At 51.9% G+C, this 23,121-nt stretch overlaps 1 protein-coding gene across 1 annotated transcript in view; it reads left to right on the top strand.

The window, feature by feature from the left end:
• The window catches only part of LTBP2 (latent transforming growth factor beta binding protein 2), a 73,869-nt gene that overhangs the window by 7,091 nt on the left and 43,657 nt on the right, over positions 1–23,121 (top strand). The window contains 2 exon segments of the mRNA XM_040601794.1: positions 1,685–1,755; positions 7,521–7,764. Coding sequence (XP_040457728.1) covers positions 1,685–1,755; positions 7,521–7,764 — 315 coding nt within the window.

Below are 23,121 nucleotides of genomic sequence, written 5' to 3'. Positions count from 1 at the left end.
TTCTGGGGATGTATTATAGAAGAGACCCATAGATCTCTTTGGGCCGATGGACAAAAAGCTGGAAATTGGTGCTGTAGCCCAGCCAGAGCAAATGTGAGTGGATGCAAGAATTACTTTGGCTTGTTCTGTTTGCAGGAAGTCACTCTGAGGGATTTTAAGTGCTTTCTCCCTATAAAAATCTACCCAGGTTAATAAAATGTTGATCCTGAAGGGCTGGATAATGCTTTAGGAATGATGTGGCTTCTCAGACCACTTCCCCTTCCCACATGGAGAGATTGTATCTCTGCAGGCAGCTTCATTCACGAACACCAGAATAATCCTTGGCAAACTTGCTACACACCATCTTTGGCTCTCCTAAAACGTGAGCCCCACAGCTTGAGCTCTGGCATTTATGGAGTCTCATCTCATGCCATGTGGATTCAGAAGTCACAAGGATGCTGGTTCAGAGCAGGATCGTCTTCTGACCCTGCTGTGCTCATGTTAAAGTCAATCCAGAAGACAAATGTGCATGTTTCCATGGTTCCTGTAAATTCTGTCAGCAGCTCTGTCTGCCTTGTCCAGCGTTAGAAATAAACCATACTCCCCACTTGGTTTCCAGAGGCTTTCCAGAGTGTTCAGGCTGCCTGTTTCTAACTTATTATCTTCTGATGACTGTACTCTCCCATCTACTTAGAAATGTGAAAGTTACATATTCCCAAAACCTTCCCTCCATGACGAGTAAAGATGCTTGGAGAGCAACCTGCAACTTGTTATTCCTTCTTGTTAGAGACATGTAAATATGAGGTGTGACCAGAGGAAGGTTTAGCTTAGCTGCCTGCTTGGGCATTGCAGAGCCCCTCTTGGAGGCACAGCACTGTCTCCAATAGCTATATGTTGGCAGTGATCGCCACCTGAAAACACGTAATATGGGAGAGGTGAGGAGGACGTCATTTATGTAAAGGCAGTCAAAAAGCTGCTGCAGCAAAATGCTGGAATTAACAGCCATGGAAATTATTTGAGCATCCTGGAATTAGTGTAGCACTGTGCGTGTTGGGTAGACACAAATTTCACAGCATCGGAGAGTCCCCAGCCCTGGGGTCGCTGCACCAGAGGCAGGTAACGACCGTGGGACTGGAGTGTTCGCAAAGGGAGAGCAAGTTGGCGAGCGGCCGGTGCGGCTGCTGGCGTGCCATCCCTCCTGGGGTAGGGCTGTGCAATGAACAGCAACAGGCGGCAGCAGTTAGGTGGAGAGTGAAGCGTTGTCTTCGGCCAGAGAAGCTCGGGACATTTGCGGAGGCGAGATGCTATGACCAGGGTTGGAATCGGGCCAAACTTACACCCCAATACCACAAAGTGCCATGAGATCTTTAGGAATTGCAGGCTGCCGGCTTCCAATTGCCCTCAGGAGGAAAATGGTTCCTCTGAGTGCAGTGCCAGGAACCCAGCCTAATGACAGTTCAAAAGGGAGATACTCCCTGAGGGATCGCTCACACTGCAGCATTCACATCGTCCTTAGGGTTTTCTTTTCCAAGCACTTAAACAACTCAGCCCTTGTCCCATTGGTTTTGATCTCAGCTGCTGGTCCATCTGGAAGGAAATATCAGATGCTGCAGGAAATAATTTTACGGGTGACTCAGAGGTGCTGGCTGCAGAAAGACCTCGGCTTCCCCTTCTCTTAACCACACTGCTTTGTCTCTCTGCTTAGGCCAAATGTCTGCGGCAGACAGTGTTGCCCAGGATGGACCACGGCTCCCGGCACAAACCGCTGCATCAAACGTGAGTATGACAGTCTCAGCTGGTGCAGGTCTTGCAGTGCACCCCTAAAAAGTGCTCAAGTATTGCTGTGATCCCGCACACATCCCTTGCACCACGGCAGGAGATGGACTGTGGGGTCCCCAGGGACAGAGCTGCAGCCTCCCCATGGGGTGCTGGGCTGTGGGTCAGCAGTCCTCACCTCCTGGCAAAGTCTGAGCATGCTGAATAATTATGGCTTTACTTTATTATCATTATTAGTGTCCATCCCAAGCAGGGTCTTGTTGAGGCAGGGCATTGCAACGGCATGTTTGCAGGTGAGTTTCAAGCCCTGGGGTCTCATCGTCTTGCTTGGAGCAAAAGGCAGGTCTGTGAAAATCCCAGGAGGTGGGAACAAGCAGAATGGGGCTGTGCTCATGTGGGTGAGTGTGGCTCATGCTGAGGGGGAAATCAGGGCTGCAAGTTACGAAAGTGCTATTAAGGAAAGCAATTAATGGGCTTGGCACAGCGGCTGGGACAGGTGGGGCTGGAGCATGGTGCAGCATGTGGGATGTGTACAATGGCAGGGGGCTGTGGGGAGCTCCTGCAGTGCAGAAACTGCACGGCCAGGGCCCTCCTGCCTGCCCACGGAGGGGTTAATAAGGGATCTGCTCCTTCAGACAGCTTTGCGACAGCCCTGGGGACTGAGATCATTTTGGGCTCCCTGACACAGCACTGGAAAGGAAGGGGTTTGGGCAGGCACCAGTGTGACACGCGCCAAGGGCAGCTGCACTGTCATCTCCATCCCCAAGTGCTCCAAAACCACAGCCCTGTCCTTAAAACCATACCTGCCTTTAAACATCGGGGTTACACCGCCCAGCCCACCCATGGGCATTCCGGGGGCGGCTGCTTGCCCCGTGCACCTGCCCGGTCACAGCCCGGGATGCTCGGAGGGCAGGGAGCGCGCAGGCTATCCGGGTGGGAATGCCCTGCCCAGAATAGCCGAGAGCATCTGCCTTCACTCGAGTGGCAGCAGCTGCCCAGATGTTCAGCGGGGAAAGAGGCTCAGCTTTGTTTGCTGCAGGATCTCCCAGTGCTTTGGCCGTGCTGGGATAATTGCATTAGCGATCGCTGTTCGGGAGCAAGGGGCCAAGGGCTGACTCACCTCCCTTCTCCCGCTCCCCCCCGCCGACAGAAGCCAAACGGTAGAGAGCGTGCTGTGCTGCCAGACAGCGTCCGTAAACAGCGCGGGGCCAGCCATGGCAGCATCTTTCTCTCATTAGGGGTTTTCATAGGAGTGGTAGATCTGGGCTCGCAGCCACGCAGGCTGCCCAGCCGTGGCTCAGGTGCTGGGCTTTGCTCCCAAGGGTTCGTTAAAAGGACGCCGTCAACATGGTCAGGCCTGACAGTGTCCCCCCGACAGGGGATGGTAAATCTCCTGCAGGACTTAGACGGAGGCTGGGGACGCGTAGCCATGGTTTCATACCCAGCTACCTCCCTTGCCTGGCTTTTCTGCTGGAGTTGAAGCTGCTGCAGACGTTTGGCTGTTTAAAGCTGCCAAGGCAAGCTGGCCCATCCCAGATAGTTTCAGCACCATAAGGCTGTTTAGTGCCTGGTCCCATGGTCTTCGATATGAGGCGTATCAGGGCAGTTAGTGGGGTAGAAAGGCAGCCAGAGGGAGCCTCTTAGCGTGATGAAGCAGGGAAGAAGCTGGCATTTGGATCTCGAGCAGGACCTTGGTTTTCATGGATTTGAGCCTGGGTACAGGAGAGAGGCCAAATTGTTGCTGTAATCTACTTCCCATCACCTACCGAGGGTGGTGATTTCTTCCATCCATGCTTTTCCAGGACTGTCCTCTTGCAACATCTCTGCATATGACTGAAATCAAGCCATGGACAGGTGTCTCTAGCCTTTTCGTCTGTTCCAGCTTCTAGGACTTAAGTGCAGTGAGGACCTGGGGAGTTTTCAGAGAGTCAGTGACTGGGAAGATGAAAAGAAGAAAACCGTCTATTTGGGACACTGACGTTTCCTGGGAAAATGGGAGTGAGCTAAGGGAGTTTAGGAGGAAGACCTTGCCTGCTTGCAGTGGGCTTGGTTTCTACCCACATGCTACCTGGTCATCACACCAAACTGCGTACAGGGCATTCTGTGGGGCTCTGGAGGTCTTCCCACAGGAGGGGACATTAGGGATAAGGAGCTACATCTGAACTTGGGCCCAAGAAGTGCATCCAACCTCCTGCTGGTTACCTTCATCCTGGGGTGGCAGGCCTTTATGTCCAGGGTTTGGTGGAGAAGAAATCCGTATACACAGGCTGGCCAGAACCCCCCTTGCACTGCCCATATTTCGGGGGCTGCAAGGGGCTGCAGTGTTGTAACTTAGCTTATATATATATATATATATATAATATATAACTGCCTATTGGCTCATCATCCTTCCCCTCTGCTTAAGAGCAAGGGAATCCTCTTGCTCAGCCTCCTGATGTTAGTTTGTCAACCTCCACTTTCACCAGCATTATTTGCTACGGTTCTTTGCTGCTTCCCAAGATAGCAGCCTGGGCTGGGCTGGTAATGCAGGGTGAGCTTTTTTTCTGACATGGATATTTTAAAGTTTAAAAGAAACACTTTTAATCAGCATGTTGGGAAGGGCTAAATAAATTCATGCACTTTCTAATCTCATACAGATGGTCTTGCGGTTAAGATACTGGATGAAGGCACAGGGATTCCAGGATGAGTCGCTGACTCTGCTGTGGTCTCACAGTGTGGCTTCAGACAGTCACATTAGCACCTGGGGCTTTTCCACATCTGCAAAATGGAGATGACATTCACATGCTCTCTCCTTTTGTCTTTCCTCTGTGCATTGACTGTAGGGTTTTTTGAGTCCAGACTGTTTTCTATTGAAGTTCTGCTTTCCCTCTCTGTTATTCCTGCATTGCTGTTGATCTCCCTGCCTGTTAGCCTGCACGGATCTCTCACTTGTGTTTAATTATCCATCCCTTTTGGGTGTGCTAACACAGTCAAAGCTTGAAGTTAGAACTGAGATTACATATCGCTCCGCACCAATAAGCAAACTTTTCCATGAGAAGGTGGAGTAAATCACCCCAGTGGTACAAGTCCTTCAGCATCTTCCCAGTTTTCCTGTCGATACCTAGCTGGATGGACAGGTCCCCCCTCATTTAAATGGAACTAAGCAGGAGCTGCTTACACTGAAGATCTACATCACTGCCCTAGACCAAGAGCACATGCAGGGCAGCGGGGACGCAGTAACTGGATGTCACCATGCAGTGTCATTGCTCAGTCCTGGGCTGGATGAGCCTGCAAAGTGATGGGAGGCTGGACTTGGTGGCCTTCCCCTCTGACAGCCCTGCCTGCCTGGGCTAGGTGAGTGGTCACAGTCATGCCACCGTCATCCCTGCAGCACGACCTTGCAGCGAAGATTCGCCTCATGCACTGAAGACTAGACAGTACCAAACGTGATCTGTGAGGGCACTGCCAGATGCTTTTGAACAAACTAGCATTGCTACTAACTACTTCAAATAGTGTTCCAAATCTTATCCTTTTATGAAGAGTTTTGAGATGACCCTTTTCGCTTTCCCTAAACCCAAGCTCCTGGAGCAGGTGATTACATGAGACTATAGTGAGAAGAAGAGAGTGGCTGTCTTCCTAACAGAAACTGTTCATAACCCCCACAGCTGGGAAGTGATGTCTCAGAGTAGCCCCTGGGCTCAGAAAGCAAAAAGAAAGGTTCCAAATGTATATATATATATATTTAACCATCTTATTTCTTCTGGTAACGCTATGGTTTTTGGGGGTCTGACTTGTGCTTTCACACACTTGGCACTGGCAGTACTTCCACGAATGATCTGCTCTCCCCACATCGCATAGCTGGACTAGGTGAAAACCAGTGACTTTTTAAAGCTCTTTCAAGCTCTTCCTGAAACTGCAAAGGCAACTGGTAGGGGGATTAATCCTAGAGCTGGAATACTTCAGCTAGAGCTGTTCCCCACCCATCCTGCATGGAGGGACCAGAAGACTAATCCCATTCCCTTCCTCTTCTCTGTATCAGCTGCCTTAGGGGCTTTTTAGAATGCCTGGTCACTTATCGCTGCTTTCCTGCTGAAGAGCACAGTCTAACGTGACTACAAACATAGCTGGTGGGTGAGGCTGTGAGAACTGCTGTGGTCCCAGGTCCCAGCATCACGGCTCTGCAGTATTTCAGCACGTGAAGCGGTTGTTTTCAATGGCAGCCTTCCTGGTCTGATGGTGTGTGTTAAAACAGGCATTTATTAAGAGATAACGGTAGGGACTGGCAGTCTATTTAAATCACAGCTGAGTTTTGTATTATAAATCACACCAACTTTTGGAGTGCCAGACTTCCCAGAGACGGTTAATTCCTGCCTGACTAGGACCCTGTCTCTGTTCCAGGGTCTGCAGTGGTGGCTGATTTATTTTACTGGGGGATTTCATCAAAACCTCTGGCTTTAACCTATACAGCCCTACGTGACTTGGGTTCTCCCTTTACTTGAGATCTCCCTCTCTTCCTGAGTGTTAACATGGTAATAAAGGTCAAATGAAGCATCCCAACCAACATATCCCTGATCTAGTTAGGAAAAGGCTGATGGCAGTCCAGTTTTGGGGTGAGGGAAGGGTTGTGCGGGCTACGCTGCTGTGGAAGGACCTCAGAGTCTGCACAAGGACTTCTTGTCCTGCTTGGTGACAGCAGGATGACGTGTTGATGGCACTCGAGGAGAAAACTCTCTGTATGTTTGTTGCCCAGAAGCAGCGTTTCTCACAGGCGTGCTTGGATCTCATGGGGATGGAGAGCCCAGCCAGAGAGGGAGGGATGTGCTCGTGAAAGCCCAGCAGCTGTGTGCAAAGGTGGTGGGATGTTAGATGCTCTGCAGCCTCCCTGGGGCAGTCCTGGGGAACGGGCCCTCAGCAGGAGCGGTGGCTGCATGTTTCAACCCATCCACAGGGTTCCCACGTGGCTGGAGGTTAATGTCCACCTTGTGTTGTACAATGAGGTTTCATTACCTTTCAGCCAGCTGGCCCTTTCCTGCTTTGAAGGACGACACTGTTTTCTGGTGCCTTTTCAATTACTCTTGCTCAGAACAACAAGCCTGGTCCTACCAGAGCGAGCTGTGGTTTCCTGGCTCTCGCTGGCTGGGTTATAAACCCAATTTGGCATCTGTTGACTTGGGAAGTGTTAGGGTCCAGCATATAATTAATAGCACTTTCCTCCTAGGGTGCAAACTGAAGCTGATGTGCTGTAATTAGGAACACACACAGGCTCAGAGGGTGATTTGGGCATAAAGTTAATGAACTGTAAGTCCCCATAGCTGCACCCATCACTGCAGAGGAATTTGAGAGCAGAGACTCCAAAATCATCTGTAGAGGGGAGCTGGAAAGCTCTGCAGGGGACAGACAGGGGGGGACCATGCAAATCAGACCCCAAAATGGACTAAAGGTAACAGGCAATCCTTTGCTTTGGGATTGAGGTCCTATTCAAGCCCAGAGCGCTATGGGCAGTGCTGGAGGCCATACGCTCTCTGCAGACCATGCTGCTCATTTCTGAGCTTTCTGAAGTGAGTGTTGTTGGGGAAGAGCTCTGCAGCGGGGAGAAGTGGGAACAGAAACAAGTCTCTGGTGGTCACCTTGCATTAGGGACCCGCAGCAGCAGTAACACCGAGACTTTGAAGGTCACCTGTCTGCAGAGAGGAGATGGGACTGCTCCAGTTGTGCTGCCCCAGCTGGGTGCTACCACCATGGGACTAAGCTTCGTGTCCACTAACCACCTTTCTGTGTTTCCACAGCTGTTTGCGACCCACCGTGCCAGAACAAGGGCTCCTGCAGCCGCCCCCAGGTCTGTACCTGTCGCTCGGGCTTCCAGGGTTCCCGGTGTGAAGAAGTCGTTCCCGAGCAGGAGTACCACCCGCCTGGTGCTGCCGCCGCCTTCCAGACCCCAACAAGCTCCCTGCGGAGGAGGACCAGCATGGCAGGGCGGGATGCCTCCCTGCGAGGGGCTCAGGTGCCTGTCCTGCGGCACGTCCCAGCTGTGTAAGTCAAACCTGGTTCCAGGCAGGATGCTCCCCCAAACCCACCGGCAGCTAATGCCATGCTCAGTCAGGCCACAGCCTCTGCTTCATGAGACCAGGCGCCTTGGCTCCCAGTGGAGGCTTCTCCCTGGGCTCTGGGAGCTTGTAAGGGGGTCAGGTCCTGCTGTCCCTCCAAGGGACTCAGTTTGTCTCCAGCACTGTGCCATGGTCCCCAGGCACATGCAGGAACAGGACAACCTAGTGACAGTCCTGTGGGGAAGGAGGACTGGGAAGCTCAGCAGTTTGCCCTTGTCCAGCTGTTGAACAGCCTTTGTGGTAGCGGCAGGGTGGATGGAGGAGCGGCTGTTAATCTTCTTTCCCAAGAAGATGTGTTTAGTGCAGTATGTCCATGTAGTACCCACGGAAGAGTACATAGATCTGAGGTGTGCTATTAAGTGCTGGTATGAGCAAAGCGATGATACTCAGAGATGTCTGCTGGCAGACTCTAGTTGTTACTGAGCCATTTGTTCCATATTTTTGTGTCACCTTGCTGTGGTATTGGCCATTTTAGTACCCAGCCAGGTGCCTGCTTATTGGGTACGGAAGCAAAGATGCAGCTGTTGGAGCTCACAGAGGCTCCGTGAGTACATGTTAAACTCAGGGTGACAGCTGTGGCATCATCTGGTCCTTTTGGATGAGGAAAAGCTTATGGCTTCAGCCAACCTGCCTCAGGTCGGTGCTGAGGTGCTCTTGTACTCAAGGTGCAACTCCTCCACACTTTGTGTTTTGCAAAGCCCCACTGGGGTTTTTCTGCTGAAGGAGGTAGTGAAGGTGGGAAGGGTGGCTTTCCCGGGCAAGCACCGCTACTGTGCTGGCAGCTTGATGGGGATAGAGATGAGAATGATGCTTGCTGCTTTGCAACAACCTACACATGTTATTTTTCTTAAAAATCACCTCTGCTTTCCTGTAAGGGTCCATGGATGCAGGAGCGAAGTGGCAGGCTGCACCACCCCTAAAAGTCCATGTCTTTCTTGCTGCTACTCACTCAGTTGCTGGGCCAGGTAGACTGGCTTTGTTGGTAGGCACCACAGCAGACAATTTGCACGTGGCTTCCAGCAGAAGTCCCCCAGTCATAGTCAGTAAGTCATTACAGGGAAAAAAAAAATATGTTGGGTGCCTAACCAGGAGGTAACTTCAGTTTCTTCTTTTCTCCTCAGAGCTGTTTTGAATTTTTCTGTCAGCATCACTTTGAACTGCCTGAGAGGGCAGTTCAGCCTTCGTTTTTCTGTACTCCTGCAAGTTGCTTTTAACGTGCCTGTTGCACCTAAAGTAGCTGTTGCCTTTCTGCCTCTTCTGAAGCAGAGGCAATGCATGGGCTGGAGACATTTCTAGACACTTACTCTCAGCCATCTACAATTTTGGAGGGGTTCAGATGACTGACGAGGAATTGACTGACACGAAGCAGTTCACTGAAGCCAGCATATCTTGGTGCCCAAATGAAAGACTATCTGATGGGAACCAAATTCAGGCAAGGCAGAGGTGATGCTGGCAGGGAGAGGTGGCTGAGCCTCTGTCATCGCTGCCCGGAGAGAGGCTTGGTGCCTGAGCGAACATGCAGCCCTTGCATGTGCCTGCAATCCTGGTCATTGCTGACGAGTTTCCCAGCAGCAATGCCACCGCTCTGTGTGGAGGGACTGGAGGGGAGGGAGAGCAGTGCCCTTGGAGATACAGCACCTGTTGAAGGCTTTCCCAGTAAGGAACATGACCTCAGGCTCTGCACAGAGGACAGGGGGCTGTGCAGGCACTGGCAGAGCATTCCTGTCCAGAGAGTCAGACACAGCGTCTAGCGATCGCTGAGCTGGGATTGCTGAATGCCCAGCTGCCTGCTGTACCTTAAACCCTCTGGCACTGTCCCAGGGAAATAGGACTCCATTAAGGACCATGCCGTGCCCTTCCTCCTTCCCTCCCCATGGAGGCCATAGGATGTCACCTTATCCCATGTTTCAATGAGAGCATTTGATGTTTGTCCTTTGCAATAGCTGCAGGTAGAACCCTGGGACGTGTCGACCCCTGACTGCCTTCTGGAGCCATCCTCAGATTTGCCAAGACCGCTGTGCATGTCTCCAGGAGTAAGCTCTCACTGCCCCTCTGGGTGCTGTGCTGCGGGGTGCTGCCTTTCCTGCCCAGGCAATGCTTTGCAGGCAGGTCTGGGGCTGCCTGCACCCTGGCACTGGTCTGCATTGAAATGCCTCACTTTAGCCCCTGGACATTTTCCCGTACAATTCAGTTGCTTGCGTTTTGCCCACGGACCATATAACATATGGCGTGCAACTGGCATGACCTAAAAGTCTTGCTGCTGCTAGATGGGCTGTTTCCAAAATACTGTTGAGTGGCCGCTTCAGCCTGCCGACTTCTGGGCTAGCTGTGGAGCCTGCTGGAGTGAGCATCCTCAGCCGGAGGTGTGCTCTTGCTGCCATTGCACCTGGGCGTGCCTTCCCGCTGCTTCCCTTGCACTGGTGTTAGTCTTCGTTTGGCCCCCCAGGTAAGTTGGCTCGGTTTAATAAACCAGCAAAAAAATTAACACAGCAAAATGAAGGATAATTTTTTTACCCTTCACTTCAGTGGGCTAAATTGGCTTTTTGAAAGATGGTGAGGACCGGGAGAATTGGCTGGAATCACAAGGCTCGTGGTGGAGGGAAGGGAAGGAGTGGGCTCCCTTTTTGGGGGGAAGCCTCTTATTAGGTTGGTCATTTGTCTAATGAAGCCATACGCTCAGACTTGTCTGAACTTGGAGCCTGCCTCTTGCAGTTACAACATCATCTCTTTCTGTGCTACCGCTAAAGTACTCTCTGTGCTTCTGCATCGGGCTTTCTCTGTACAGCTGGGCTGTAGCAGCAAAAGCAAGGAGCGAATTTGTCTTCCCAGAGCTACGTAGGTCTTGCTTATACTTGCAAGTATGAGGATCTGTTTAGGCAATGCAACCTCAGGGTCACCTTCACTGGAGTTCAGTTTGCTGCCAAATCTGAGAGGAACACCTTGGGCTTTCCAGTCCTTGGTCTTCTCCTGGATAAGGATGGGTTGTGCTGGTGAGACACTGACTTTTTCTAGTCAGCCCACCACGATCTCACAGCAGCTGGCTTCTTGTCTGATTTGTCAGTAAGGAAGAGGTAGAAGAAATTCTTGGTGGCTCGGTGGACAGAGGACATTGGGTGGTTCCAGGTCAGTGGTTGTGAGAAGACTATGAGATCCAGGACAAACAACCAGTCCCCGATTTCCCTGCACATTCGCATTGCTAACAAGGAGGAGTTGCACAAGAGCGGGAGCTTATAGACCTCTAAACCTCGTCTTGCTGTGCCAAGACAGGAAATCAGTTCTCACACGAGTGAATTTGCTTTCTCCTTTTGTTTACTTGTGTGTATATTGGCTTTATTTGTGTTTGTTTGTACGGAGGTAGCAATCAGGAGCTCTGAAGTCATGCACTACAACAGTGCTGTATTAGATGCCGTATAAACATGCAACAAAACCCATGAATCCTCCCCGGAGATCTGCTCTCTAAGCAGAGATGCCTTTGCTCTCAAAGTGTTTTGAAGCGAGTCTTCACAGAGAGTTAGGAGAGCAGCCTCCCAGGTTATTCAGGAATTGCCCGGACCAAAATATCCCCCACTTGCCTGAGTGATGGGTCTGCTTTAGAATTATTTATCTGCAGCCAGATGGACTTACTTATAATGACTGCCCTTTCACCATGGAGAGTAGCCTGGTCTGGGGGTAGGAAGTCTTTAGAAGTCTGGAGGAGCCTATAAAGCCTTGGTAAAGGGCATGACCAGGCAGCTGCCTGTTTTCATGGCCCCATCTCTGGTACATATGCTCAGGCTCTCCAGAGCTCACGCCTGGAAACAGAAGCAGAGATGCCTTCTGTGGTTTCCCTGCCAGGAGAGCCCAGGAAGAGCAACTGTGACAGCAGGAGATAAGTTACTGTCTTCTGCCCTCTGCCTTGGTGAGAAGTAGCAGCTTCTTGACCAAGGGTTGTACCAGTCATACACAACTGGTTGTACGGGCTGATTTGTATTTGCAGCTGGTGGATGTGAAGGTTAGCAAATGGAAATGTGGGCATTCCCAGTGTGGCTGTCATAGATGCTTTTCCAGGCATGCTGGCAGTCCTGGGAAGATGTGGACGTGGACATCAGCCTGAGTGTAGTGCTAGGCACAGATATCTGTAGTGCTGCAATGTTACACGTAGTCATCAATGGCTCTGTTTGGAGAGGTACTGGGGAAGAATTACTGCATCCTTGGCTTGCCTATATGGTGCACACTATCTCTTCTTCCTGGGACTAAAGAAAAAGACTTGCCCAGCCTTACCTGAGCTCAGCACTTTCCCAGGGGAAGACATGGCTAGGAGAAGGGCAGCACCAGGTTTACTTTGCTGACACCAGAGCTGGTGATGCTCCAGCCCTCATCCCTTCAAATACAGGCTGAGCAACGAGTACCACTTCCCGAGCCCCTTCAGCAGGCCATGGCGCAGCAGAGGTTTCAACTCGGGTGCCTGAGGGAGCCTGCGGGGACTTGTTAGCTGCTGCAGAAGCCGGGAGGCCCTCACGCTGTGCTGCTTGGAACAGGGAGTGCTCCGGAGAGCAGAATCCTGGGGGTGTTAGAGGCCCTCCCAGCATGGACTAGCTGCAAATCCTCCCTCTTCTTGATCTCAGCCTGAATCTCTGCCCGGAGAAGCAAAGCCCCGACAACGGATGATTGTGCGGGTGGAGCTGCACCTCAGCCCAGAAGCCGAGCTAAATGAAAACAGCTTTGTTTTCCTAAGGCTGGAGTATCAGCAGAATTCCTGTTTATTTAGCAGGGAGTGGAAAGGGCTTGCACCCCTGCCCCTCACCGTCAGGATGGACAGCCTCTGACCCCAGGCAGCATGCGAGGAGGGTTCTGCTGCTGCCACCTGAGCAGGTCCCTCCTGCAGGAGTGCCAGGCATAAACCTGCAACCAGCGTCTATGCAAGGGAGCCGTGCTGCCCCGATGGGATGTGTGCACTGGATGGGGGCAGCCTGGGGAGCAAGGCATCCTTCCTCTTCACAGAAAAGAAGAGATGACTGGGACCTGCAAAGCATTTTCCCAGCATCCCAGGCAAGGGAAAAGGACATAGCTGTGGTATAAGGTGCTGAGACACCGTGAAGGCAGCTTAATGTGGCTAAGCTCTTGAGGGCAGGGAGCTTCCTCTGAGAGGGCTCTGTTTAGGCGGGGCAGTTGCTGGGAGTTGCCTGGTGTTTTCGGGATGGAAAAGGAAGAAGGCTGAGTTGTGACATGCCCACCCCACTGACTCCTATCTCAGAGCCTCCTCTCCAGCACCCTGGAGGAAACATCTCCTCCCTTCCTGATGAGAGGAAGGGCTATATGCAGCCCTCAAGGAGTTGTGGCAAGCGCTCCTGGCCTGGGGACACTGGGAACCTCATGCCAGCAGGGAGGTTCTGCCAAAATCTCTATTCTCTCTCCTGGAAGCAAAGGATGAGGAACAGCAGAAAGCAAGCAGAAGGCAGGATCTTGGGTGTGCAGCAGAGGTTGCTGGATGAAGTATATTTCTTCCCTTTTGAATATTGGCTGAAACCAGCTCCTGTTCTGATGGCAGCCAAGTATCTAGCATGGTCCTTTGCAGAGGAGAGCAGGGCCCATGGCTGGTTGTAAACCTCTCCACCCTCGGGTGGCCATACAAAACATGGTGTTGAGAACTGTGGCTTAGCAAAATCAGCTTGATTAGCTTGTTGTCATTGAGGACTAGCAGATAAAATGAAAGTTCATTGCAAGATCACGTGCTTTTTTAAAGATGCTGCTCCAAACAGAGACAGATTTGTCTGAATTGTTAAAGCAGGATCTGGGGCCTCTTGTCTTGCCAGCTTTGAACTTTCCACATTTATGAGAAAAAGGGGAGCTTTCTTACTGGCTTACTTGGGTTGCTGCCAAATGTCCAGGACTGTTTGCCCACAATATATATGTAGTACTAGAGGGAGATCTATACTAGCCACATACTTCCTGAACACACCTCTGTACACTTCTGCTGGCTTTACATTTATGAGGGGTACAATTTATTGATACCCAAACAGCAGAGAAACTAAAAGCTGACCCTGGCTGAGAAGCTCCCCTCGTGTAGGTGCATTCTCATGGCACGGGCTGTGCCAGGTTTCCTACTTTGCTTGGGATGGGTCCAGCCCAGGAGATCCATAGTGTGTGATGTTGAATTCCTTGGGTAAAACACTGGTACCAGCCTTGCCTTCTGCCACTGCGGTATCTATATGCTCATTACTTGAATGACATATTTTCCCAGTGCAGATAAGCCCTAACTGCAGCTTTCTACCTTTGACAATATATTTTTCACAGGATGGCCGAGCGTTTACATTCCTTGATCCAGAGCGAACTTTGAGTAGATATCCAAGACCTTGTTAAAAAATTGAAGCTAAAAAGCTGGTGCCAGTCTGTGTGAGAATATGTGAGAAGAAATTCCACTCAGGGCAATGAGATCGCCGTAAGCTCTAGATCTCGGCCCCCCTCCTGCCTTGACATAGTTGAAAGCCCTTGGCAAGCTGGCTGGGAAGCCTAAAGGAAACACTCAAACTACCCAAGAGGAGCATAAATGTAATTTTTCTTATATAAAAATACTTCTATTTTTAAATTACATGATACACCTTCTCTAGCCTGGCACCAGCTACAGTTGCTCTACTTTCTAGTGTTTTAAAGCTGTCAGCACCATTCTGGTTTATGTGTTTTATGTATTTACTTTCTAGGGGGTTGCGTACGCTTCAGAGCAGCAGGAGGATAGCTGGCTTTTCAGGCTCCTTTTAAAACTCCAAATATGGGCTTTACATTAGGCCTGTTCATCTGCACCTCCTTGGGAGCCATTCCTATAGCTTAATTCAGCCTCTAGGCTTTGCGAGAAAACGGTCAAATGCACTTTTCCTTCTAACTGAAAGAAAAGTCCTGCTACTGTCAGCTTAGCTCAAGAGTACATGCAAGAGAGCAGGGTGCAGGGCAAATGCATTGTATGTGTGGTGGGTGAGGTAGTACAGAAAATCCAGTTTATAGCCTATTTTATATACTATACATATAGCATTTGGGACCTTTATGACAATACCATTTATAAAACAGTTGTATAAAAAAGAAAGATGTTAGAAGAGCGCTAACACCACACGATCAAATGCTGGAGAGCTTTTCCCCAATGCCTGAATTAGGATTGTCGTCCAGCTTGCTTTTAGCTCCCTTGTGCATATGAATTACGCTGCACTTTCCCATACCTGACTGTGTGCTGCCTTATTTGGTTTAAGCTGGTACTTAAGCAAAATCAAAGCTGTTCTCTTTGGTTTCAAGTGCTTTGCACAAATCACCAAGTGCTGGCAGGACACAAGGGATGAATTGAAGTTGATCTGGTACAAGGAGCGGTTGAAATGCAGGTGTAGAATTCTCCATGTAAAATATGCTCGCTTTCTTCTTTAGTCAGAAGCATCCTGAGAAATGCTTCCCTGAGCACTTGGTGCTGGATGGGATTGGTATCCAGTTCTCCGCACCACCTCATTATTGTCTCACTTGCGTGGGGACTCTCTTCGGGGACATACAGAACCTAAACATATAGGCAGGCATTAAGAAGAGATTCAGACTGGAAAAATATTATCTGTTACAGCTGAAGGAAAAAAATTCTCCATGGGAGGAAGAAATATGGAAGAAGGAGAGGCTGAGATTTTGCAGAGTAGGAGTGAACAGCAAATTAGGCAGCAGAGAGTAATGCGTTGCGGCTGCATGCTAGAGGCCGGTGGTGCTTAGGACTTTGGAGGCAAAAGCCCTGAGTCTCATGGGTTTTTTTCCTGTGTACCCTGGGGTCCTGCACTGAGTCAAGGTATTCTTTGTCGCTAGAAAAGATCTTGACAAATTGGAAGGAATTCTGAGAACTACAAAAGGAGGGAGGGAGGGAGCTGAGGGGAATGGTTAACAGACCCACATCTGCAAAACTGAGCCAAACGCTGGCCTTGGAGGATGGGGAGCATACTTGGAGGCTGAGGCTATCTAGAGGGGGCAGGTAGGGTGTATTAGGTTGCCTGTGGCCTTGGCAGGGTGGCCATGCTAACTTTTCAGCTACGAGGCTTTCTACGACAGCGAAGTGCCAAACTTTTCCAGGGATGTAATGACAGGTTGATAACGACACTGGAGCTTTGCCTTCTCCATCGCTTTGGAGCTGTGCTGCTGAGGAGCTGGAGCCCCGGCACTGCCAAGGCAGGCGCAGCCCTTCTGCCTGCTCCAGATCCCTTCCCACTGGGGATGCCATAAAGCCTGCTCCTTCCTGCTGGTCCTTGGTGTGGCTACTGAAGGCCACGAGGGAGAGGTGTGAGAGCAGATTTGTGGTCACGGTACTCTGGAAGCACTGGCTTTGCTACCAGGCATCATGCACACGTGGCCAGGAGCACTCCTGGTCCCCAGCCAGGCTCTGACTGGTGAGCAACTGGAGAGATGGAGCCAGTGCAGAACAGTACAGAATAAAAATCACCGGGATGGTCGTTCCCCGTTCCCTGGCAGGGCTAAGACTTCAAGAGTGGGCGGCAAAGTGTCACATCCCAGCACAGCTCTCATGGCTGGAGGGCTTCAGGTGAGGGAATCCTATGTGTGGCTGGGGACGGAGAGATGTGAGGGGACCTAACTACATTGAGCTAATAGATCCGAAGGCCAGGGTGTCCTGATGGGTGTCCAACCACTGTTTTAGCTTAAAATATGTCTCAGATCCGCAGCGTTCCCAGGGTGAGTGGGAGGCTTCCCAGCACCTCCTGCTGCAGGTGGAAAACCTCCTCTTCTCCAGATGAGAGGACTACACACATCTCTTCTCCACCCTGTTGCTCTCATGCCCTCTGTGTGTGTGTGCAGCCACCAGCTCTTCGCCCCCCTCACGCGCCTGCGATGAGAGGCTTTGCCTGCCCTCTCCATGTCCCGTGTAACGCAGGGGGCAGGCAGCTGGCTCCCCTCGCTCCCCGGGGTACGTGTGGGCATGAGGATGAATAGGATAAAGTGTTTCTTAGGGCTTTGAAGCTGGCAGCCCAGTGGAGGGGGTGAGTGTTTCTAGTCGACAAGATGGAAATGAAACTCAAGTGCTTGTTTGCTCCCTGCTGTAGGGGGGAGGCGAGTGACCTCCCCGCAGCTGGCGGGCGGCTTTTCTCTGGCTGATGTCTCTGCAGCAGGTTTCATTAGATGGAGCCTGGTCCTCAGCTCGCAGCTGTTGTGTCTTGTGGAGACAGAGGGCCCTTTGGGCCGGAGACCTCAGTGTGCTTGTGGGCACAAGGGCAGGTTGATTTGTTGCCCTCTCCTCTTGCATGCCTCTGCTCTAAACACAGCTCCCTCCCTTGCCAGGCAGGACCCTGCTGCTCACTGTGCTGGAGAGCACAGGGAGGAGCAGAGGGGCAGCGAGGACATTGCTGTGGCCAGTGCTGGTGGCTGAATCCTCTGTGGGGTGGTCACGTTGCACAGCAGACAACTCAACTCTCCAACTGTGCCAGCATCTTACGCCCAGTTTTGTAATGGTGCAAAAGCTGTGGCCGTGGGGTGATGCCTGCAGTAAGATGGTGCCACTGATGGAGACCTTCATCTGATGGCAGTTGTTAGGACAATCCTGGATGGGTCTCTTCTCACCAAGGTGTGAGAGCGGCTACGTGACTGCCTCTGGCAGCAGTGCCGTGCCTGTTGATCACGGTGCCGAACACCAGCTGCTGCAGGCAGGCAGGGGAGCCAACTGGAGCAGCTTTCTCGCTGTTTCAGCCCGAAGGAGCGTGCGGCTGAGCTGAGGAGAGCAGGGCTGCACAGCCGCCCGTCTCGCCTGCCACTCACCGCACACGCCGCGGGCCAGCCTGGGTGGTTCTGCCAGAGGGGTGGTAGCTCGCCTGGCCTCCCTCCCTGCTTTAGTCTATGGAGTGTGCAAGGTTTGGCCCAGACGTGGCATTTGTAATCAAGTAGCCTGGCCTGGTTCCTCTGCTGGCTCCACTTGAAACTCAAGAGAGGTTGCAGGCTGCATTTTGATTTTTCTGGGAGGCATTGGCCCGCGCTTCAGCTCCGGAGACGGGCAGATTGCAAACAGCTCTTCATCATGCTTGGTATTTGGAAATCACAGTTCTGGTGATTTTATGGGTCAGCGCTAAGGTCTGATGGATCCAACCAGGGGTGCGATCTGCCGCTCCTAGTGACAGCCTGGTGCCGTGCCCTTGCTCAGGGCATGTTCCTGCAGCCTCGCTGGGCCAGGCAGATGCTGTTCCCATGCTTGGAGAGCTGGACTTCTTCCAGGGAGTCAGTTGCTCACTCCCTAATACATGAGAGCAAAGAAGAGCACTCACAAAGTGGTGGGTGGCATGTGTGGCACGTGTGGCAGGGGAAGGGCATTTAATGTCAGCAGAGAGCAGTGTGGAGATGTGTGAGCAGCCACTTTGGCTAAGGAGAAAATTAGACCCCCAGAGACTGGTTAAAAAGAACCTGTTAGCTGTCTGTGTGCTTAGAGAGGTTCACTTATGTGGTGTCTGGCAACTCCTGAGCAGATAAAAATAGAATTCACAACCCATCTCCTTCTCCCTCTGTGTTCTCATGCACTACATGGTGGGCTGGGAGCTGGCTCGGGTGGCCCTAGAGCACTGGCACTGCTCTGGGGGCCAGAGGAAGGAAGATGCCAGGGTGACGGTGGTGGAGAGACTGAACTCGGTGGCATGGGACAGACACCTGGTGACTTCACTGTCTCACAGACTTGCACATCTGTTGCTGCGATTTGTAGTGAGAGATCCAGAGAGATATCAGCCAGCTACTGGCACATATATCAATCAGAGCAGGGAACTGGTGTTGCCACTGCAAGGTGGCACAAGAGACAGCCCAGAACGAGAGCCATGTGGGCTCTGGGGGAGCCCCTTGCTAGCCATGGTGAGGGATAGTGGTGGCATCCAGCTGCTGGAATGACATGGCTCCTGGGCTCGTGCCAGCAGCATTGAGTGTGCATGTGGGGCAGGGAGTCTGACGTGTGTTCCTGCCTGTGCAAGCCCCGCTTTAACAGTGCTCTTTGTGCCCAAGGCAAAGGGTGTTGTCGTTGGCATGTCTGTCCACAGGAGCTCTGGAGGCATCCTAGGGGACGGAGGATTTCCATGACTCCCCGCTTGCCTGATGACCTGACTGTGTGTGAGTTGTGCCTGTGGCACTACAAGGTGTCAGGTGAACATTCCAGGGGACACCTTGGCAACTGAGATCTGTTGTGGTAAGCAGTAGGGTTGCCACTGGCTTGCATGTCCCCGTGAGGGTCCATATGCCTGTGTCTGGTGTCCCATCTGGTATGAGATCTGGTTGCAGGTAACTGCGAATCGGGCACGAAGGTGCCTGGATGGTCATTGCTGTGGCCTTCATGGTACACAGGTCCTGCGTGGCTCAGCCAGGAAGGTCTCCTGCCTGGGCGAGGCTGGTGGCGGCTTCTCCTGGGCAGGAGACCTTCCTTTGCCTTCCACCAAACCCTGGGGAACAGGGGGCATCGGATGCCGGTGTCTCCCTCACTTGTATGGGGGGTACCGGGGCTGAAGGCAGCCGCAGGAGAGATGGTGGGAAGCCTGAAGCGGGCAGGTTTCAGAGCTCTCTCTGCTGCTCCTGGGGATAATAAACTGAGCCAGGATTTATGGACATAATGTGGGTGGGCTTGAAGTCAGGTGTCTTGTATGGTGTGGTTTCCCCGCTCCTCCCTGAGTCCTAACAGAGCTGTCTTCCTTGTCAGCATGTTTGTGAGCTAATTGATAATAAACTTGAGTGGTCTCTAAGCAATGCCTCTCCTGTGCTCTGGGGCCCGCAGGCTGAGCCATGAATCCCATCTGCCTGCTGGGGAACCTGTTTGGAGTCCAAGAAATGGGAAGTTTCTGGTCTGTGGTCAATTTGCTGCTTTCCAAGGCTGGCTGCTTCTCTCTCCCCCTGTAGACACAGACGCTGGTGTTGAGGCTGCCCATTCTTCTGCGATGCTTTAGTGGAAAATCAGCAACTGCCGAGCATTACAAAGGGGGAAGTGAATCACTGATTTTGGTCCCTGTGGCCCCAAGCAGGGAGGGCGTCTAGCCAAAGGGACAGGCGGATGGACAAGACAGACACCGAGTATATTGTTCGACATTTTAAAACCAGAGGAGAACTCGCCTGTTGTCCTGGCAGGTTCTCAGGGGCTGAGCATGACTCAGCCCCCGTCCTGGCTGAGCCCTCTCGCCTTGGAGCCGTGTGTGCAGGCTGCGGGCTGGAGGAGCTGGGGTGGGCTTGCCAGTGCCACAGCGGTTCGCCTCCGGGGGACCCTGGTCCCAGCCCCGCGGGCACATGCTGCCTCGCTGGGTGGTTAGAGGCAGCAGCTGCATCCCAGGCAGCAGGCTGGTTGTGTCTGGAGAGATGGAGCTTGCTAAGCTCCGGCCCTGGGATGGGCATTTCTGGACCCTGGGAAGATGGTTTCTTCTCTGAGGTCTGCTTATCTGCAGCTTTGCTTCGGCTAGCGCTGCCCCACTCCGTTGTTGCCCTCCTGGGAATTGCTGTATGGTCCCTGACATCTCTCCCTGGTGCTTAGCAAGGTGTGGGTTTGTTTCCAGCTGGGAGGGTGACTTTCCAATCCCCATCTGGCCAGTCCTTGCCTTGTCTGGGGTTAGCACCCCTCCCCGCTGACTGCCCCGTCCAGGATTCACGTTCTCCGCAGCGCCTCGGGCCGTCCACCCCGCCATGGTCAGTCAGGCTTTGGCTGGGGAGAGGGCGAGGCAGGCTGGATGAAAAACCAGTAATACCCCTGTGGCACTTGGCTCTGCGTTTCCTTTACGCAAACGCGGAAAAAACACCATTTCCCAGCTCACGAGCGATCTGGCCAAAGTCAACAGTTGGATGCGGAGCAGCCGATAGAAACTAAATCCAGGAAAGACTGAGGTGTTGCTGCTGGGGAGAGGGAAGTGCTTTGAAGACTTTGCCACCTTTGCCTCCAGTCCCAGGGAGGACGGCTGGCCTCAGGTCACTAAGAGAAGCCACAGCTGTGTACCCACCTGGATTCCCTGTGGTTTTTGCTTACCCAGAGAACCACGGTCACCAAAAGAGTTCAGAGGTTTGAAAAATGCTTTCCATATACAGTGGGTTAAAAAAACTGTATTGTCTTCCGGAGCCTGTGGTCTCAGTGACTTTGTTATTGTGATTCTGTGTACTTAGTCTTGAAATGGCAGGCTTTTTTAAAAAAATGGATGATTCAGAAAACAGCGGTCCTCATGTTGACCTGTGTGGTTGCCAGGAGCCTGCTAGCTCGGTCTTCTGCTTGCTGTCCTCAGTGGGGTGAGAGATACCTCTCATCTCCTCTGGGCAGGGAACAGGCATCTTGCAAGTTCATCTGGGGGAATACAACATTTTTGTAACTCAGCGGTGCCCAGTGACAGGACAAGGGGCAACGGGCACAAACTGCAGCACAGGTGGCTCCACCTGAATATGAGGAAAACGTCCTTGCTTTGAGGGTGACCAAGCCCTGGGCCAGGCTGCCCAGAGAGGCTGTGGGGTCTCCTCTGGAGATGTTCAAAACCCACCTGGATGTGACTCTGTGCAGCCTGCTCTGGGTGCACCTGCTTTAGCAGCGGGTTAGACTAGATGATCTCCAGAAGTCCCTTCCGATTCTGACCGTTCCGTGATTCTGTGTTTCCTCTAGCCTGCTGTCCCTAAAGCAAATGCAGTGCAGAGTGCAACTGATAACAAAACCTATTTAAAACAGAGCCTTTATACACAGACAAAGGTGCAGTGGCAGGTGTGCAGATCCCTTGCTGGATGTCATACAGGTGTTATTTGGATCCTGCAGGAATGTGTAGCACTAGAATGTAAGGAGCCAGGTCTCCCTCAGTTCTCCTAACTTCTGTCATGTGTCCTCAGGAGCTTATGGGAAGTCCAGGTCCTTGACCTGCATCTCAGAAGAGAGCAGCTACAAGTGCTTTATTGAGTAGTTTTGAACGGCTGCAGGTGTGGGTCAGCCTGCTTGCACAGCTGCCTTCCAGCCCAAATCTTTTTAAATTTTAATTAATGCCTAATACCTACAGGAGTGAAACTTTCCACATGCTGGTGACTGAGGTCTCTCAGCCAGTGACCTTTCAGCTGTCAGCCCGCTAGAGATCGGCAGGAGCACACACATTCAAGCACCTGGAAGGAGATCACTGCTCCCTCTGCCTTCCCTCCTTGACCTGTGTTTTCCCCTGGACCACTGCTGCTGTTAGCTGGACACCACAGAGGTGGGTGCCCCAGGACAGCTCAGAAGGAGAGGTGTCCTAGGAGTCTGCACACTGTTTCTGCCCCACAGGCTGTGCCTGACACGGAGAAAGCTGTCAGCAGCTCTGACAGATGAAGAGCAGGGAAACCAGCTGCTTGGCAGGCGGTCGCCCGTAAAGGAAGAGACCACTGCCTCTTTGCAGAGATCTGTGCTGGCCATGTGCCTGGCTGGAAGAGTGGAAGTGAGTAATACCATGCTGAGGGAGGCTGTAAGACTGAATGAATGTGAAGCCCTGGGACTATTAAGTGTCTCAGAACATAGTGCTTGAGGTGTCAACCTCCTCTGCCTCCTCCCCGAGCAGGTGGAGGCATGGAGAGTGGTAGCACAAGCTCCCCACTCTGCTGGTTTGGAGCTGCCCCATCTGTTTCCCATCCTCGCTGTTACCCCTAGGACAGCCACACCAGTCAGAGAACTTGTGCTAATGCGGATCCCTGGGAACTGGACAAGCTCCAGACAAATATAAAGATCCACCAAATGGTATGGGATTGCTAATGCCTTCTGGCCAGGTCTGTACTGATGTGGTGAGCTCAGGTTCGTTTCCCAAGACCCTTCAAGCAAGCCAGTCCCCATATGCCCGGCGTGGACTGACTGTGAAGGTTTGGAGAGGAAAAGCTCTGGTTTGCATTCCCTGACCATAAGCCAGCTGCTTGGCGTGACTTGGAGATGGATTGGGACTGACAAACTGAGATGGAAAGATGCCTTTTGCCATTGATTTCTGTGGCCCGGGGTTGGATGGTGTTACTCAACACAGTCCACAAATCCCAGAGCTCATCCGCCTAGAATAGAACCAAATAAACAAATTAATTCAAAGCAAATCTGCTTCCCCCTGCTGTGACACACACTAGAAAGCTTTGCCAACAGGATCCCAGTAGGATGGCTTTTCCTCAAGTGTTGCAAGCTATGGAGTAATGTTCTTCCTCCATTTTTCCTTTGGGAAGTTGGCACTGCCCCTTATAGCAAGCACACATAATCCATAAACTGAAATGCTAATGATTGTATTATTTAAAGCTGTTTATATGTTGGGTTTTTTTGAAACAAAATCTGATGATCCTGGGAATGACAGGAGTTGTCCCTAAAGCCAAAGGGTGGAATTCCTTC

This window comes from Falco naumanni, chromosome 7 (assembly GCF_017639655.2).
Source record: "Falco naumanni isolate bFalNau1 chromosome 7, bFalNau1.pat, whole genome shotgun sequence".
Classification (NCBI taxonomy): domain Eukaryota; kingdom Metazoa; phylum Chordata; class Aves; order Falconiformes; family Falconidae; genus Falco; species Falco naumanni.
Note: the sequence above shows the minus strand (reverse complement) of the source record. Positions and strands in the feature narration are given on the sequence as shown.